The sequence below is a fragment of the Anticarsia gemmatalis genome, chromosome W (assembly GCF_050436995.1).
Source record: "Anticarsia gemmatalis isolate Benzon Research Colony breed Stoneville strain chromosome W, ilAntGemm2 primary, whole genome shotgun sequence".
Taxonomy (NCBI): Eukaryota; Metazoa; Arthropoda; class Insecta; order Lepidoptera; family Erebidae; genus Anticarsia; species Anticarsia gemmatalis.
The window spans coordinates 1,034,551-1,050,167 of record NC_134775.1 but is presented as its reverse complement, the minus strand read 5'-3'; the positions used below and the strand labels follow the sequence as shown (position 1 = coordinate 1,050,167).

At 63.3% G+C, this 15,617-nt stretch overlaps 1 protein-coding gene across 1 annotated transcript; it reads right to left on the bottom strand.

Moving 5' to 3' along the window:
- Positions 1 to 2,778: 2,778 nt before the first annotated feature.
- On the bottom strand, positions 2,779 to 6,491 carry LOC142985769 (uncharacterized). Its single transcript, XM_076134016.1, has 3 exons — positions 6,238 to 6,491; positions 3,925 to 4,948; positions 2,779 to 2,979 (listed from the first exon to the last, which is right to left on the bottom strand). The coding sequence occupies exons 1-3, from the start codon at positions 6,489 to 6,491 to the stop codon at positions 2,779 to 2,781; spliced, it is 1,479 nt and encodes a 492-aa protein (XP_075990131.1).
- Positions 6,492 to 15,617: the final 9,126 nt, after the last annotated feature.

Here is a 15,617-nt window from a genome sequence, read left to right as displayed (position 1 = left end):
TTTTTTTTTTTTTTTGCGTCAGGAAAATGCATTACTGCATGTCCCGCCCCAGGGAGGAAAGCGGGGGTCTGTCGGGCTCTCCCGCCGGCAAGGCGTTCCGGCTAACTTGGGCATACCGACTAAAAACCTGACGGTGTTCCTTCAACGGTCACCATAACGTGGCCAGGACGCGGTACCTCCAATCGGATACTCCGCGTCCCAGCCGGTGACGGCCCGCTTTGGATGCGGGCCCTACTTCGAGTGGGGGCGGGCATGATGGTTGCCCCCCCCTAACTCTCCACTTCACGGGGGTGCGCCAGGAACACACAGCGCACTCCCCACCTCTCGGACCTGTTCCCTGTCCAGGCGACGGAGCGTTCCGCCTCCGCCGCCCACAGGTCCGCGTCACGGGGGCCGGAGATCGTCCCGGCGCCTACGACGCCCAGTGCGTCTTGCGCGGGAAGGGAGGGGAGCGTTGATTTCTCGCTCCCGTTCCGCCGCCTCTTTGAGGGAAATGACCTCTTCACAGAATGAGGCGACGGCCGACCACGCTGCCTCGCTCCCGACCATGGACAGAACCACAGCCGAGAGCGAGAGGTCGCTCCCGACCACCCCGGTCAATTGACGGCGCTGCGACGACCACGCCTGGCAGTGTGCCAGCGTATGCAGCGCCGTATCGGGGCAGTCTCCACAATGATGGCACCTGGGCGTCTGCTCACGGCCTATGCGACACAGGTACTTGCCGAAACAGCCATGTCCGGTCAAGACCTGTGTCAGCCGATAAGTGAGCGCGCCGTGCCCTCTCTCCAGCCACTCCGTGACCGCCGGCCGCACGGCCTCGATAGTGACGAGGCCGGCGCTGGGGTCTTCCAATCGTCGCTTCCACGCCGCCAGGACATCTTGGCGGAGCTCTGCTCTCCGCGCCTCGATTTCTTGAGGCGCTGGCAGTGAGCCTCCGCCTCGGGCCTCCTCGCGCCATGTATAGAGTGACGCGAGGGCCCCCGCGTCCAAGTCCCACGGCGGCGTTCCGGCCAGTAGGCACGCCACTTCGAAGGAGATCGTGCGGTAGCCTCTCACGGCCCTGACGGCCATCACGCGCTGCGGACGTCGCAGCGCGGCGATGTTCTTGGCCGACAGGGCATTGGCCCAAATGGGAGAGCCATAAAGGGCCATTGACCGCACGATCCCGGCGTACAGCCGTCGGCAGGTGTTGTTTGGCCCCCCGAGGTTCGGCAGTAGGCGAGATAGTGCGCCCGCTGCACCTACGAGTTTGGGGGCCAGCCGACTGAAATGGGCTGTGAAGTCCCATCGGCCGTCGAGAGTCAATCCGAGATACTTCATCGACGGTGCGATGTCGATGGTGACTCCGCCTACTATTATGCTGGATCCTGGTGGAGGGCGGCGTCGGGGCCCATGGAAAAATAGGGCCTCCGACTTTTCTAGTGCCACCTCCAGACCCAGCCGCCGGATGCGAGCGACGACTTGTGCGACCCCAGCTGTGGCCAGCACTTCCGCGTCGCGGTGCGTCTTCCCCCGGGCTGTTACCAACGTGTCGTCGGCATAGCAGAATATGCCGACGCCCGGCGGGAGCGCACCGCGTAGTACATAATTGTACCCTATGTTCCACAGGAGAGGGCCTAAAACCGACCCCTGTGGAACCCCACATGAAACGACCTTTAGGGCTGTAGGGCTAGGCCTACCCACTAAACCACCGAGGTGTTGCTTCCTCCTCCGCATAATGTCGAGGCTGCGGGATCGCTTAAAGCACGCAACCGCAGCCCCGACGCGGCTGTCCATTATTGGACCCGTCCACAGTGTGGGACGACACCGCAACACACTGGTGCCGTCCCTCCACATGCCCCCTCGTGCAATGGCCAGAAAACTCCCCCGAGTTCGCCGGCCGAAGAGGGCCTTCGGAGGCCGGGACAGACTGCGCGCAGATGCGCAGTATGTCCCGGCCTCCGGTATCATCCGCACCGGCCACCGAGCCCGGAGGTGGCAGACTGCCCTCTCCCGGACCAGGCGGCCCCACAACTACTTCTACGGCGGGGGGAGGAGGTGCGCATACCTCCTTCTTCGCACACCCCGTCTCCGTTGGCGGCGCGGGTCGGAGGAAGACGCCTCACGATCCCGCTCCGCGGCCTCCTTCTGCGACATGACTGACTCGCAGAAGGTGGCCACCGCCCTCCAGGAGGCCGAGGGGGAACCTAATCTTTTTTTTTTTTAACTCGGTTAATGCATGAAATTGCATCCCCAACGCCCGGGGGAGCGCTGGGGTATGTGGGGCTCTCCGAGCCAGAAGGGCAAGGCCTACCCACTAAACCACCGAGGTGTTGTTCCTCCTCCGCTTAGTGCCGAGGCCGCGGGATCACCCGAAGGTACGCAACCGCGACCCCGACGCGGCTGTCCCAAAGGGACTCCGTCCTCAGTGTGGGACGACACCCCAACACACGGATGCCGTCCCCCCACATGCCCCCTCGTGCAACGGCCGGAAAACTCCCCCGAGTTCGCCGGCCAAGGGGGCCTTCGGCGGTCGGGACAGACTGCGCGCAGATGCACAGTATGTCCCGGCCCCCGGCGGCGGAAAGGTGTGCGAGCCGCCGCAACCTCCGCTCGACCACCGAGCCCGAAAGCGGCCTTTTCAGGCTTCTCCCAGACCCGGCGGACCACCTGCCGCATCTCGCGGTGCGACCCCGCCCGGTCGCGGAGGATAGGGTGCACTGCAACGATACACAGGCTACACCTCTTCCTCCGCGACCGGCCCTCCTCTAGCCACTTTACCCGGGAGCGGCCGTCTGCCTACTCCCAGGCGCAGCGGCTCCGTCCAACGACCGCCACGGTCACACAGGGGCTCAGCCAATCTCCGGCTTCCCTCGGCAGCTTTTGCCCTCTAGCCGCCTCGGTACCACCAGGTCTCAGCCGACCCCCGGATACCCGCAGCAGCCCCACCACGCCGCGTCTCGCGGTGCGGCCCCGCCCGGTCGCGGAGGACAGGGTGCACTGCAACGAAACACAGGCTACACCTCTTCCTCCGCGACCGGCCCTCCTCCGACCACCTTACCCGGGAGCGGCCGTCTGCCTACTCCCAGGCGCGGCGGTTCCCTCCACGCGCCACCATGAGTTAAGAGCCGGGTCCGACCGCGACGACCCCCGGCTCCCCATGGCAGCCCACCAGTTGCCACATCACGCGGTGTGGCCCCGCCCAGTCGCGGAGGACAGGGTGCACTGCAACGAAACACAGACTACACCTCTTCCTCCGCGACTGGCCCCTCACTACCGGCCGGAAACCTACTCCCGACCGGCGGCCGCTTTGGTCCCCCGGATACACCCGCGGTGGCACCCCGCTTCAGGGAACGGCCAAACGTCTGGATCTCTCTTAGCTTCACCGCAAACGAGTGTACCAACACCACTCGGTTGCGGCTACTGAGCCCCCCCACCACGGCAAGGTGGAGATCCCTCGGGGGGGGAGGGGGAACCTTTTTTTTTTTTTTTTTTTTTGAGCAGGCACAGACGTCCGACTTTCCACTGTTTCGGGAACTCTCCTCTGCTGATGCATGAGTTGAAGAGTCCCCGAAGCTGCTCTCCCAAGTGCTTGAGGGCGAGTGCCAACACTCTTCCCGGCACGCCGTCAGGTCCCGGAGCCGTTTTCCGGCCACGAAGTCGGTCCAGGGCCAGCTCCATCTCTCCCTCTGAAATTGAGGGGGGAGCCTCTTCCTCTGCAGGCTCCGGAGTAGGAGGAGCCATCACCGGAGGCGTGTGTCCCGGCGAATCGGGGAACAGTTCGCCCACCACCCTGCCGAGAAGATCCGGCTGTAGGGTCTCCGTTAACGGGGCGCCAAGGTTCCGTAACTTCTTCCGAGCCGCTCGGTAGGGACGCCCCCACGGGTCTCTGTCTAGGTCCGCCAGGATCTCCTCAAAGGCGGCCGATTTGGCTTGGCTTATGGCCAGTTGCAGGGCGCGCTTGGCAGCTCGGTATTGCTCCCGCAATTCCGCCAGTTCGGCTTCGGCTCCCTCCCGGTCCGGAGCTCGTCGGTTGCGTGTCCGACATCGGGCGTGCGCTCTTCGGGCTCCGTTGGCCAATTGTCTTAGCTCGGCTATTTCCGGGGTCCACCAGTAAACGGACTTGCGTGGTGGTCGACGTCGCGCCCTCGGCATGGCCGAATCACATACCTCGGTGAGGATGGTGTGCATCCGGCCGGCCAACACCTCCGTGTCAGCTCCCTCCTCCGTCCTGGGGGCGAACCATCGGTGGACGATGGCCGCCTCCTCCGCCAGCTCCTTGTCGAGCCGGCCTAAGTTCCACCTGGGGAAGGTGCTGACGGGCCGTTGCCCACTCAACGCACCTCCCGAGGGAGGGGAGACCTCAAACCTGATGTACAGGTGGTCAGATAGGGTCTCGACATCCTCCTCCACCCTCCATCCGACTACCCTGCGCGCGACTGCAGGAGTGGCAAAGGAGAGGTCCACAATAGACCCCCCGTTGTGACGCACGCAGGTGTGGACTGTCCCCAAGTTGAGCAGGGACAGCCCGGAGAGGAGTCCCCATACTTGGACCGCCTCCCCCCTCCCGTCCGTGACGGGGCAGCCCCACGCCCGGGACTTTGCGTTGAAGTCACCGAGGACTAAGACAGACCCCGGCGACCTGCGAGATACTGCCGCCCTGACAGAGTCCAAAAACGTCTCGAACTCCGCCAGGGAGCGGTTGGGGGAGAAGTACACCCCAACAATAGTGTACTCCCGCCAGCTGACCACGACATAGCCTGGCCCCCTTTCGACGACAATAAGAGGCGGGCCAGCATCCATCCGGACCACCACCGCCACCGAACCGTCGAGGTCCCCGGCCCAGTTAGAATGGGGGGGTACGAAATACGGCTCGCAAGCCACCGCCACATGCACCTGCCACTGCGCGAGGGATTGGAGGAAAAGATCTTGTGCCCTCGCACAGTGGTTGAGATTCGCCTGTAGGAAGCTAGCATGTCGACTACAATCCATTATTATTCCGACATGCTAGCCTCCCTTTCTGCCCTCACTGGACGAGTCGGGGCGGTGGGAGCTCTCCACGCCCCCACGCCCGACCTTCCTTTTACCGTGGGGGGAGCACAAAGCCTCCCCCCCATTAAATGTCCGGCCGGCTTTCCGGCCGCAGCGCAGACGCTGCACCGCATGGTTGCGGATTTGCAGGCCGCGGTTTTATGGCCCTCCTCGCCGCATCGGAAACATATTTTGCTGCGGTCGACGGGAGAGGGACATGTCGGCCTTGTATGGCCAACGCCTAAGCATCTGTAGCAGCGGAGAGGCCGCTGCTCTAGTAGTCGGACCGTTGCGGAGGTCCATCCGACCATTAATTTGCCCGCCTTCGAGATAGTCTTGGTGGCCGCCACCGGACACTCGACTATGCACGAGCCCATTCCATCGGGGCCCGCGGTAATTGGGTGGACCTTGACCTGGTCCACCAGACACCCCCCGACACGAGACACAGCGATGGCCACCTTTTCAACGGTTGCCGTATCCCCTAACCCCAGCACCCGTAGATCGGCGCATTTGACGGGGACCGCTACCTCGGCAACCCCGTCGAGGGCAGTCTTCAATTTATCGGCCAGGGCATTGGCCTTGTCCTGGCTTTGGGAGCCTGGGATCTCTATGATCCGGGCCCCTGTGGCGGATCGGCGAAAGTGGACGGACTCTATGCCCAGGTCCGCCGGGTTCACCGCCTCCTCTGCCCGCTCCATGAGCTGGGCGTACGTCACTCCCTTAGCGGCAGCCTCCGTGTTCAGGGTGACTAGTACCGCGGCCGTCTTCGGGGCAGTCAGCTTAGGCTTGGCCCGCTGGGTCTTCTTGGCCGCCTGGGAGGCCGGTTTTTGTGCCGCCGTGGAGGGGGGGGACTTTTTCCCCTTCCCCTTTCCCTTCTTTACCACCTCCGTCCAGGTGGTCGTTTGGTTCGAGGGACCCGCTACAGGAGTGGTGTCCATCGCCTCCGGAGTCGGAGGAACCGCCGGTAGTTCGGGGACCGGGGGATGACTCACTCCCTTTTTATTCCCCTTGTTTTTCCCCGACTTTTTCGCAGCGGGAGTGGACTCCGCTGCAACAGGAGCCGGAGCAGAGACTGGCGCCGGCACCGGCGCCGGGGTGCCAACTGGCACCACCGGGGCCCTGTCCGCCCTTAGAGGCGGGCGAATTCTCGTCTCCGGGAGGAGGCGCTCCTCGATGCCCTCGAAGCGGGCATTAATCATGGTCCCCACCGAGGCTATAATTGAGCGCCTGAACTCCTCCAGCAGCTCTCCCATCTGAGGCATAGCACTCGAGACTGCTGGGGCAGGCGGTGGGCAAGTTGCCCTCGTGGCGGTTGTAGTGCTCGCCTGTTCCAGCTCCACCAGCAGGGATTTGCGCTCAGCTTTCAGCGCCTCATTCTCCCGGCGGAGGCGAGCGAACTCCACCTGAATGCGGCGCACCTCGTCCGACATCGTTCTGTCCGCCAGGGCCTCTACGATGTCGAGTAGACCCGTCGCCGCCATATTGAGGGTCCTCATATAACCCCCCTTTAGGTTCTTTGATGTGCGCACGACCTCAAAAATGGCCGCTGCACTCACGCCAGCCTGCGCCCTTAGTTGTTCGGCATCGAGCCGATGCGGCGCGTCCAATGTTGGGCGCTCAAGCCCCTCGTCCGGGTCAAAGATGGGCGCCGGGGGTCCCATTGCGGTACGGGACGAACTCCTCGACCAACGACTCCGGGTAGAAGGAGCACCCGAAGTGGTCCTTCCGCGCCTAGCCACCGGCTCACGTGGAGCAGTGCGGTCCTCGGTCTCGGTTTCCGAGCCCGAAATTTCAGACCCGAGCACCGAGGGCGTTCGGTGTCTTTTACGGCGTGCACCGTCGCCCGAAGACATAAACTCATCCGGCTCTCCGATTGGGAGCCGCTCCAGCACCACAACGGGAGTAAGGGGCCTGGAACCCCCTCCTCCGACAATCAACGACGGTCGCGCAACACTGGGCGTGCGACGACCCTCCACCACTGCGCAGTCTACACTGCCGGGCTTTTTGCCCCCGATCTCCTCCTCACTGTTGGGCTTCTCGCCCCTCACACTGTTAACTTCGTTTTGTTTTAGATTAAAAGGTTCCATAAAGAGTCCCACGAGTATGGGGGAAATAAACCGTCCACCCAGGCAGAGCCCCCTGTACCTGGGTAACCCTAATACACGGTGAGGTCGGGCAGGTTTCACCGGATCTTACTAACTAACTTTTTTTAGTGAGGTTAAGTCCTCTTGGCCCGGCCAATTAAGGCAAGGCCCTCGGTCCCAGCAGTGGCCGCGAGACGTGACCACGACACCTCCGCTGGGATAACGAGTTTGAGGGCGGTGACCGAAGTCTGCCCTCCCGGAGACGATACCGAAACCGGGAGAGCCCGCCCTCCCACCGACGGATCACCCGTCCCTCCTCCGACACCTGTGCCCTCTGCAAGCAGAGGGACACGCACAGTGATTTTTTATAGAGGTTTTCTTCCTCGCGACCGCTGTCTCCCCGACCTCCGACAAGCAGCCCCCGATCCTGACCCAAAAGTTGAGCCAGGCTTGCGGTTTGGGTCCGCCGAGAACAGTACTCAGCGGACACCCCCACCCCGGGCAGGACATGAAAGTCCGCCCCCCCATGGTATTTTATAGAGGTTTTCCTTCCTCTCTCGTGCAGTGGCGCTCGCGCACCACCACACGGTGTGAAGGGACCTGGTTCTGAGCCTGAAGGCCTCAGAACGAAACGGTCCCTTCGGGGGGGGGAGGGGGAACCTAACCTTTTTTTTTTTTTTTTTTTTTTTTTTTGCGTCAGGAAAATGCATTACTGCATGTCCCGCCCCAGGGAGGAAAGCGGGGGTCTGTCGGGCTCTCCCGCCGGCAAGGCGTTCCGGCTAACTTGGGCATACCGACTAAAAACCTGACGGTGTTCCTTCAACGGTCACCATAACGTGGCCAGGACGCGGTACCTCCAATCGGATACTCCGCGTCCCAGCCGGTGACGGCCCGCTTTGGATGCGGGCCCTACTTCGAGTGGGGGCGGGCATGATGGTTGCCCCCCCCTAACTCTCCACTTCACGGGGGTGCGCCAGGAACACACAGCGCACTCCCCACCTCTCGGACCTGTTCCCTGTCCAGGCGACGGAGCGTTCCGCCTCCGCCGCCCACAGGTCCGCGTCACGGGGGCCGGAGATCGTCCCGGCGCCTACGACGCCCAGTGCGTCTTGCGCGGGAAGGGAGGGGAGCGTTGATTTCTCGCTCCCGTTCCGCCGCCTCTTTGAGGGAAATGACCTCTTCACTTACGGTTAGGGTTATTTTTTATAGAGGTTTTCTTCCTCGCGACCGCTGTCTCCCCGACCTCCGACAGCGACCCCCGATCCTGACCCAAGAGTTGAGCCAGGCTTGCGGTTTGGGTCCGCCGAGAACGGTACTCAACGGACACCCCCACCCCGGGCAGGACATGAAAGTCCGCCCCCCCATGGTTTTTTATAGAGGTTTTCCTTCCTCTCTCGCGCAGTGGCGCTCGCGCACCACCGCACGGTGTGAAGGGACCTGGTTCTGAGCCTGAAGGCCTCAGAACGAGACGGTCCCTTCGGGTCTGTCTTGGCTTCGCTAATGCTACTGAGCCCCCTCACCACGACAAGGTGCAGACCCACGAGGGGGACGGGAACCTTTTTTTTTTTTTTTTTTTTTTTTTTTTTTTGCGTCAGGAAAATGCATTACTGCATGTCCCGCCCCAGGGAGGAAAGCGGGGGTCTGTCGGGCTCTCCCGCCGGCAAGGCGTTCCGGCTGACTTGGGCATACCGACTAAAAACCTGACGGTGTTCCTTCTACAGTCACCATAACGTGGCCAGGACGCGGTACCTCCAATCGGATACTCCGCGTCCCAGCCGGTGACGGCCCGCTTTGGATGCGGGCCCTACTTCGAGCGGGGGCGGGCATGATGGTTGCCCCCCCCTAGCTCTCCACTTCACGGGGGTGCGCCAGGAACACACAGCGCACTCCCCACCTCTCGGACCTGTTCCCTGTCCAGGCGACGGAGCGTTCCGCCTCCGCCGCCCACAGGTCCGCGTCACGGGGGCCGGAGATCATCCCGGCGCCTACGACGCCCAGTGCGTCTTGCGCGGGAGGGGAGGGGAGCGTTGATTTCTCGCTCCCGTTCCGCCGCCTCTTTGAGGGAAATGACCTCTTCACAGAATGAGGCGACGGCCGACCACGCTGCCTCGCTCCCGACCATGGACAGAACCACAGCCGAGAGCGAGAGGTCGCTCCCGACCACCCCGGTCAATTGACGGCGCTGCGACGACCACGCCTGGCAGTGTGCCAGCGTATGCAGCGCCGTATCGGGGCAGTCACCACAATGATGGCACCTGGGCGTCTGCTCGCGGCCTATGCGACACAGGTACTTGCCGAAACAACCATGTCCGGTCAAGACCTGTGTCAGCCGATATGTGAGCGCGCCGTGCCCTCTCTCCAGCCACTCCGTGACCGCCGGCCGCACGGCCTCGATAGTTACGAGGCCGGCGCTGGGGTCTTCCAATCGTCGCTTCCACGCCGCCAGGACATCTTGGCGGAGCTCTGCTCTCCGCGCCTCGATTTCTTGAGGCGCTGGCAGTGAGCCTCCGCCTCGGGCCTCCTCGCGCCATGTATAGAGTGACGCGAGGGCCCCCGCGTCCAAGTCCCACGGCGGCGTTCCGGCCAGTAGGCACGCCACTTCGAAGGAGATCGTGCGGTAGCCTCTCACGGCCCTGACGGCCATCACGCGCTGCGGACGTCGCAGCGCGGCGATGTTCTTGGCCGACAGGGCATTGGCCCAAATGGGTGAGCCATATAGGGCCATTGACCGCACGATCCCGGCGTACAGCCGTCGGCAGGTGTTGTTTGGCCCCCCGAGGTTTGGCAGCAGGCGAGATAGTGCGCCCGCCGCACCTACGAGTTTGGGGGCCAGCCGACTGAAATGGGCTGTGAAGTCCCATCGGCCGTCGAGAGTCAATCCGAGATACTTCATCGACGGTGCGATGCCGATGGTGACTCCGCCTACTATAATGCTGGATCCGGGTGGAGGGCGGCGTCGGGGCCCATGGAAAAATAGGGCCTCCGACTTTTCAAGTGCCACCTCCAGACCCAGCCGCCGGATGCGAGCGACGACTTGTGCGACCCCAGCTGTGGCCAGCACTTCCGCGTCGCGGTGCGTCTTCCCCCGGGCTGTTACCAACGTGTCGTCGGCATAGCAGAATATGCCGACGCCCGGCGGGAGCGCACCGCGTAGTACATAATTGTACCCTATGTTCCACAGGAGAGGGCCTAAAACCGACCCCTGTGGAACCCCACATGAAACGACCTTTCTGTTCCAACTACTTTGACCCGGGTAGACAATAGATCGTCCTTCTAGATAAGCCCCGACAATGCGGCGGAGGTAGAGTGGCACTCTGTGATACTCCAGTGCCACCCGTATGCTGCTCCAGGGGAGGGTGTTGAAGGCGTTGGCGATGTCGAGTGACACCGCCAAGACGACCTCTCCCTGGGCTACTGCGTCCTCCGCCAGGGCCCTGACGCGTGCAATTGCGTCGATCGTGGAGCGCCCTTTGCGGAACCCAAATTGTTGGTCCGCTAGGTCCGGCCCAACACAACTTAGGTGTGCGACGAGGCGGTCTGCAAGGATGCGCTCAAAGAGCTTGCCCACCTCGTCCAGCAACACTATGGGCCGGTACGCGGACGGCGAGTCCGCGGGGCGCCCCTCCTTCTTCAGCAGGACGAGCTTCCCGGTCTTCCACGGTGCCGGGAACTCGCCCCTCTCTATGCACGCGTTGTAGAGCCCCAGTAGTCGGGGCTCGAGGGCCTCTCGAGCCAGGACCCACGCTCGGCCTGGAATGCCGTCGGGCCCTGGGGCGGTGTTTTTTGCCGCGAGGCGTTGCACCGCCACCCTCAGGTCTACCCGGGTCACCGGGGGAATTTCCTCCTCCTCCTCTTCCGTCGTCGTCGTCGGCGTCTCGCCCGGCGGAGCCATGGGCGGCGGGATGTGTGCCGCCCTGAGAGGAAACAGAGCGGACACCACGTTCTCGACCACCTGGGGCTGGAGACTTTGCGTAAGTGGGGGGGCCCAGGGGCGGAGTTTGCCCCTGACCCAGCGATACGGGCGCCCCCATGGATCTACGTCCAACGTCTCCAAAAGTGTGCCCCAGGCGGCGGTTTTGGCCCTGCAGATTTCTGTGGACAGGGCCTTCTTCGCCGCTCTGTACCTCTCGTACAGCTCCGCCTCTTGTGACTCCGCGTCTGGGGGGGGACGGGAACCTAACCTTTTTTTTTTTTTTTTTTTTTTTTTTTTTTTTTTTTTTTTTTTTTTTTTTTTTTGCGTCAGGAAAATGCATTACTGCATGTCCCGCCCCAGGGAGGAAAGCGGGGGTCTGTCGGGCTCTCCCGCCGGCAAGGCGTTCCGGCTAGCATGGGCATACCGACTAAAAACCTGACGGTGTTCCTTCTACGGTCACCATAACGTGGCCAGGACGCGGTACCTCCAATCGGATACTCCGCGTCCCAGCCGGTGACGGCCCGCTTTGGATGCGGGCCCTACTTCGAGCGGGGGCGGACTTGAGGATTGTCCCCCCCTAGCTCTCCACTTCACGGGGGTGCGCCAGGAACACACAGCGCACTCCCCACCTCTCGGACCTGTTCCCTGTCCAGGCGACGGAGCGTTCCGCCTCCGCCGCCCACAGGTTCGCGTCACGGGGGCCGGAGATCATCCCGGCGCCTACGACGCCCAGTGCGTCTTGCGCGGGAAGGGAGGGGAGCGTTGATTTCTCGCTCCCGTTCCGCCGCCTCTTTGAGGGAAATGACCTCTTCACAGAATGAGGCGACGGCCGACCACGCTGCCTCGCTCCCGACCATGGACAGAACCACAGCCGAGAGCGAGAGGTCGCTCCCGACCACCCCGGTCAATTGACGGCGCTGCGACGACCACGCCTGGCAGTGTGCCAGCGTATGCAGCGCCGTATCGGGGCAGTCATCACAATGATGGCACCTGGGCGTCTGCTCACGGCCTATACGACACAGGTACTTGCCGAAACAACCATGTCCGGTCAAGACCTGCGTCAGCCGATATGTGAGCGCGCCGTGCCCTCTCTCCAGCCACTCCGTGACCGCCGGCCGCACGGCCTCGATAGTGACGAGGCCGGCGCTGGGGTCTTCTAGTCGCCGCTTCCACGCCGCCAGGACATCTTGGCGGAGCTCTGCTCTCCGCGCCTCGATTTCTTGAGGCGCTGGCAGTGAGCCTCCGCCTCGGGCCTCCTCGCGCCATGTATAGAGTGACGCGAGGGCCTTCGCGTCCAAGTCCCACGGCGGCGTTCCGGCCAGTAGGCACGCCACTTCGAAGGAGATCGTGCGGTAGCCTCTCACGGCCCTGACGGCCATCACGCGCTGCGGACGTCGCAGCGCGGCGATGTTCTTGGCCGACAGGGCATTGGCCCAAATAGGTGAGCCGTATAGGGCCATTGACCGCACGATCCCGGCGTACAGCCGTCGGCAGGTGTTGTTTGGCCCCCCGAGGTTCGGCAGCAGGCAAGATAGTGCGCCCGCTGCACCTACGAGTTTGGGGGCCAGCCGACTGAAATGGGCTGTGAAGTCCCATCGGCCGTCGAGAGTCAATCCAAGGTACTTCATCGACGAAGCAATGCCGATGGTGACTCCGCCTACTATTATGCTGGATCCGGGTGGAGGGCGGCGTCGGGGCCCATGGAAAAATAGGGCCTCCGACTTTTCTAATGCCACCTCCAGACCCAGCCGCCGGATGCGAGCGACTACTTGTGCGACCCCAGCTGTGGCCAGCACCTCTGCGTCGCGGTGCGTCTTCCCCCGGGCTGTTACCAACGTGTCGTCGGCATAGCAGAATATGCCGACGCCCGGCGGGAGCGCACCGCGCAGAACGAAGTCGTAGCCTACGTTCCACAGGAGAGGGCCTAGAACCGACCCCTGTGGAACCCCACACGAGACTACGCTTCGCGACCAACTATTTTGACCCGGGTAGACAATCGTTCTTCCTTCTAAGTAAGCCCCGACAATGCGGCGGAGGTAGAGTGGCACTCGGTGATATTCGAGTGCCACCCGTATGCTACTCCAGGGGAGGGTGTTGAAAGCGTTGGCGATGTCGAGTGACACCGCCAAGACGACCTCTCCCTGGGCTACTGCGTCCTCCGCCAGGGCCCTGACGCGTGCGATCGCATCAATCGTGGAGCGCCCTTTGCGGAACCCAAATTGTTGGTCCGCTAGGTCCGGCCCAACACAACTTAGGTGTGCGACGAGGCGGTCCGCAAGAATGCGCTCGAAGAGCTTGCCCACCTCGTCCAGCAACACGATGGGCCGGTACGCGGACGGCGAGTCCGCGGGGCGCCCCTCCTTCTTCAACAGGACGAGCTTCCCGGTCTTCCACGGTGCCGGGAACTCGCCCCTCTCGATGCACGCGTTGTAGAGCCCCAGTAGTCGGGGCTCGAGGGCCTCTCGAGCCAGGACCCACGCTCGGCCTGGGATGCCGTCGGGCCCTGGGGCGGTGTTCTTAGCCGCGAGGCGTTGCACCGCCACCCTCAGGTCTACCCGGGTCACCGGGGGAATTTCCTCCTCCTCCTCTGCCGTCGTCGTCGTCGGCGTCTCGCCCGGCGGAGCCATGGGCGGCGGGATGTGTGCCGCCCTGAGAGGAAACAGAGCGGACACCACGTTCGCGACCACCTGGGGCTGGAGACTTTGCGTAAGTGGGGGGGCCCAGGGGCGAAGCTTGCCCCTGACCCAGCGATACGGGCGCCCCCATGGATCTGCGTCCAACGTCTCCAAAAGTGTGCCCCAGGCGGCGGTTTTGGCCCTGCAGATTTCTGTGGACAGGGCCTTCTTCGCCGCTCTGTACCTCTCGTACAGCTCCGCCTCTTGTGACTCCGCGTCTGGGGGTCGGCGACGCCTCCTGCGGAGGCGTTGGTAGCGGCGGCGTGCCGCAGTACAATTGTTGCGCAACTGCGCGATTTCCGCCGACCACCAATATACCCTCCGCCGTCCGGGACAGAACCGGACGCGGGGCATCGCAATATCGCAGACGCGGGTCATGTCTGCCCGGAGCCTGTCCGCTTCCGCCTCCACGTCGACGGGTCGATCTTCTGACGCCTGCGAAATCCAGGCGTCGACGATAGAGGCTTCGACTAGCGCCTCCTTGTCGAGGCGTTTCAGGGACCAGCGCGGTCCGACTTCGACCGGGGCATCCTGGCTAGGCAAGGCCCTCGAGGTAACCGGGGAGATGCTGAACCGTATGTATCTGTGGTCAGATAAGGTCTCAACCCCCTCGAGGACTCTCCAGGACTGGACACGGGGCGCAAGTGCGGGGGTGGCAAATGTGAGGTCCACTATGGACCCACCCCGCTGGCGCACGCACGTGTCCACGGCACCCCGGTTCAAGACAACAAGGCCCGTGGCCGCCAACCAATCTTCGACTTCCTCGCCCCGCGCGTCCGTAGAGGGGGAACCCCAAGCCGTGGATTTGGCATTGAAGTCCCCCAGGACCAAGGCGGGGCGAGACCTATCACGGCCGACCACGGTGCCGATCCGCGCGAGAAACGCCTCGAATTCGGCCAGGCTCCGGTTTGGCGAGAAATATATGCCGACGACGACTATGTCTCCCCATGTGACCGCCACATAACCATGGCCCCTCGCTGTGGGCACGAGGGGCGGAACTCCGACGGCGGCCGGGGAGACTACGGCTACCAAGCCGTCTAAATCACCCGCCCAGTCATCCCTGGGCGGAACAAAGTACGGCTCTGCCGCCACTGCCAACTTTATTGACCACTGTGCCAGGCTTTGGGAGAAGAGATCCTGGGCCCTGGCACAGTGGTTCAAGTTTGTTTGGAGGAGATGGAGAGCCATTAATGTTGGGTCTCCATCTCCACCACGTCTGCCGGCACTTCGGCGGCATTGGAGGCCGCGGGCCGGTCTGCTGCCTGCGAAGCGGCCTTGGCCTTCTTCGCAGACTTCTTCTTCTTCTTTTTCTTATCTTTTTTGGGGTTTTCCCCCAAACTGTTCTTCTTCGTAACCTTTGGTGGGGCGCAGGCTTTGCTCCCCACCACGTGCGCCGCCGGCTTGCCTGCCGCGGCGCAGACGGCACAGTTCGGTGCTTCCGAGCACGACCGGGCAATGTGGCCCGGCTTGCCGCACCGGAAGCACGTGCCGCTTCGGTCGACTGTGGAGGTGCACCGCGCACAGACATGGCCTCCCTCGAGGCACCGATAACAGCGACGCTCGCGCGGTGGGAGAAGCTCCACCCGCGCCGACACCCAACCGATCAATAGGCGGCGGCCATCTACTATCTTCTTGGCCGCCGCGACTGGGCAGCAGGCCCAAATAGATCCGCCGCCGTGAGGGCCGAGGCGGATCTGACCCAGCCGGACGGAGTCCGCTGGGCATTCGCCGGCCCTAGAGAGGGCGGCTCTTACTTCCTCCGGAGAGGCAGAGTCGTCCAGGCCCGTTATCCGTAGTTCCGCGGTTTTAGTGGGCCTGGACACGCGGACGATGTCCTCCCCGAGGACCTCGCGCAATTTTAGCGCGAAGGCGTCCGCCTTCTCGGCTCCGGACGCTCCTGGGAGCTCAAACATGCGAGCCCCCGTGGCAGCGACC

Bases quoted from the DNA above. Each gene is read 5' to 3' on its own strand.
- LOC142985769 (XM_076134016.1), bottom strand. From the start codon at position 6,491: ATGGCGGCGACGGGTCTACTCGACATCGTAGAGGCCCTGGCGGACAGA. The intron at 4,949-6,237 runs GCGCTCAATTAT...TCGACATGCTAG, and splicing joins GAGCTGCTGGAGGAGTTCAG to CTTCCTACAGGCGAATCTCA. The intron at 2,980-3,924 runs GCCATAAGCCAA...GTTTCGTTGCAG, and splicing joins CCAAGCGCGCCCTGCAACTG to TGCACCCTGTCCTCCGCGAC.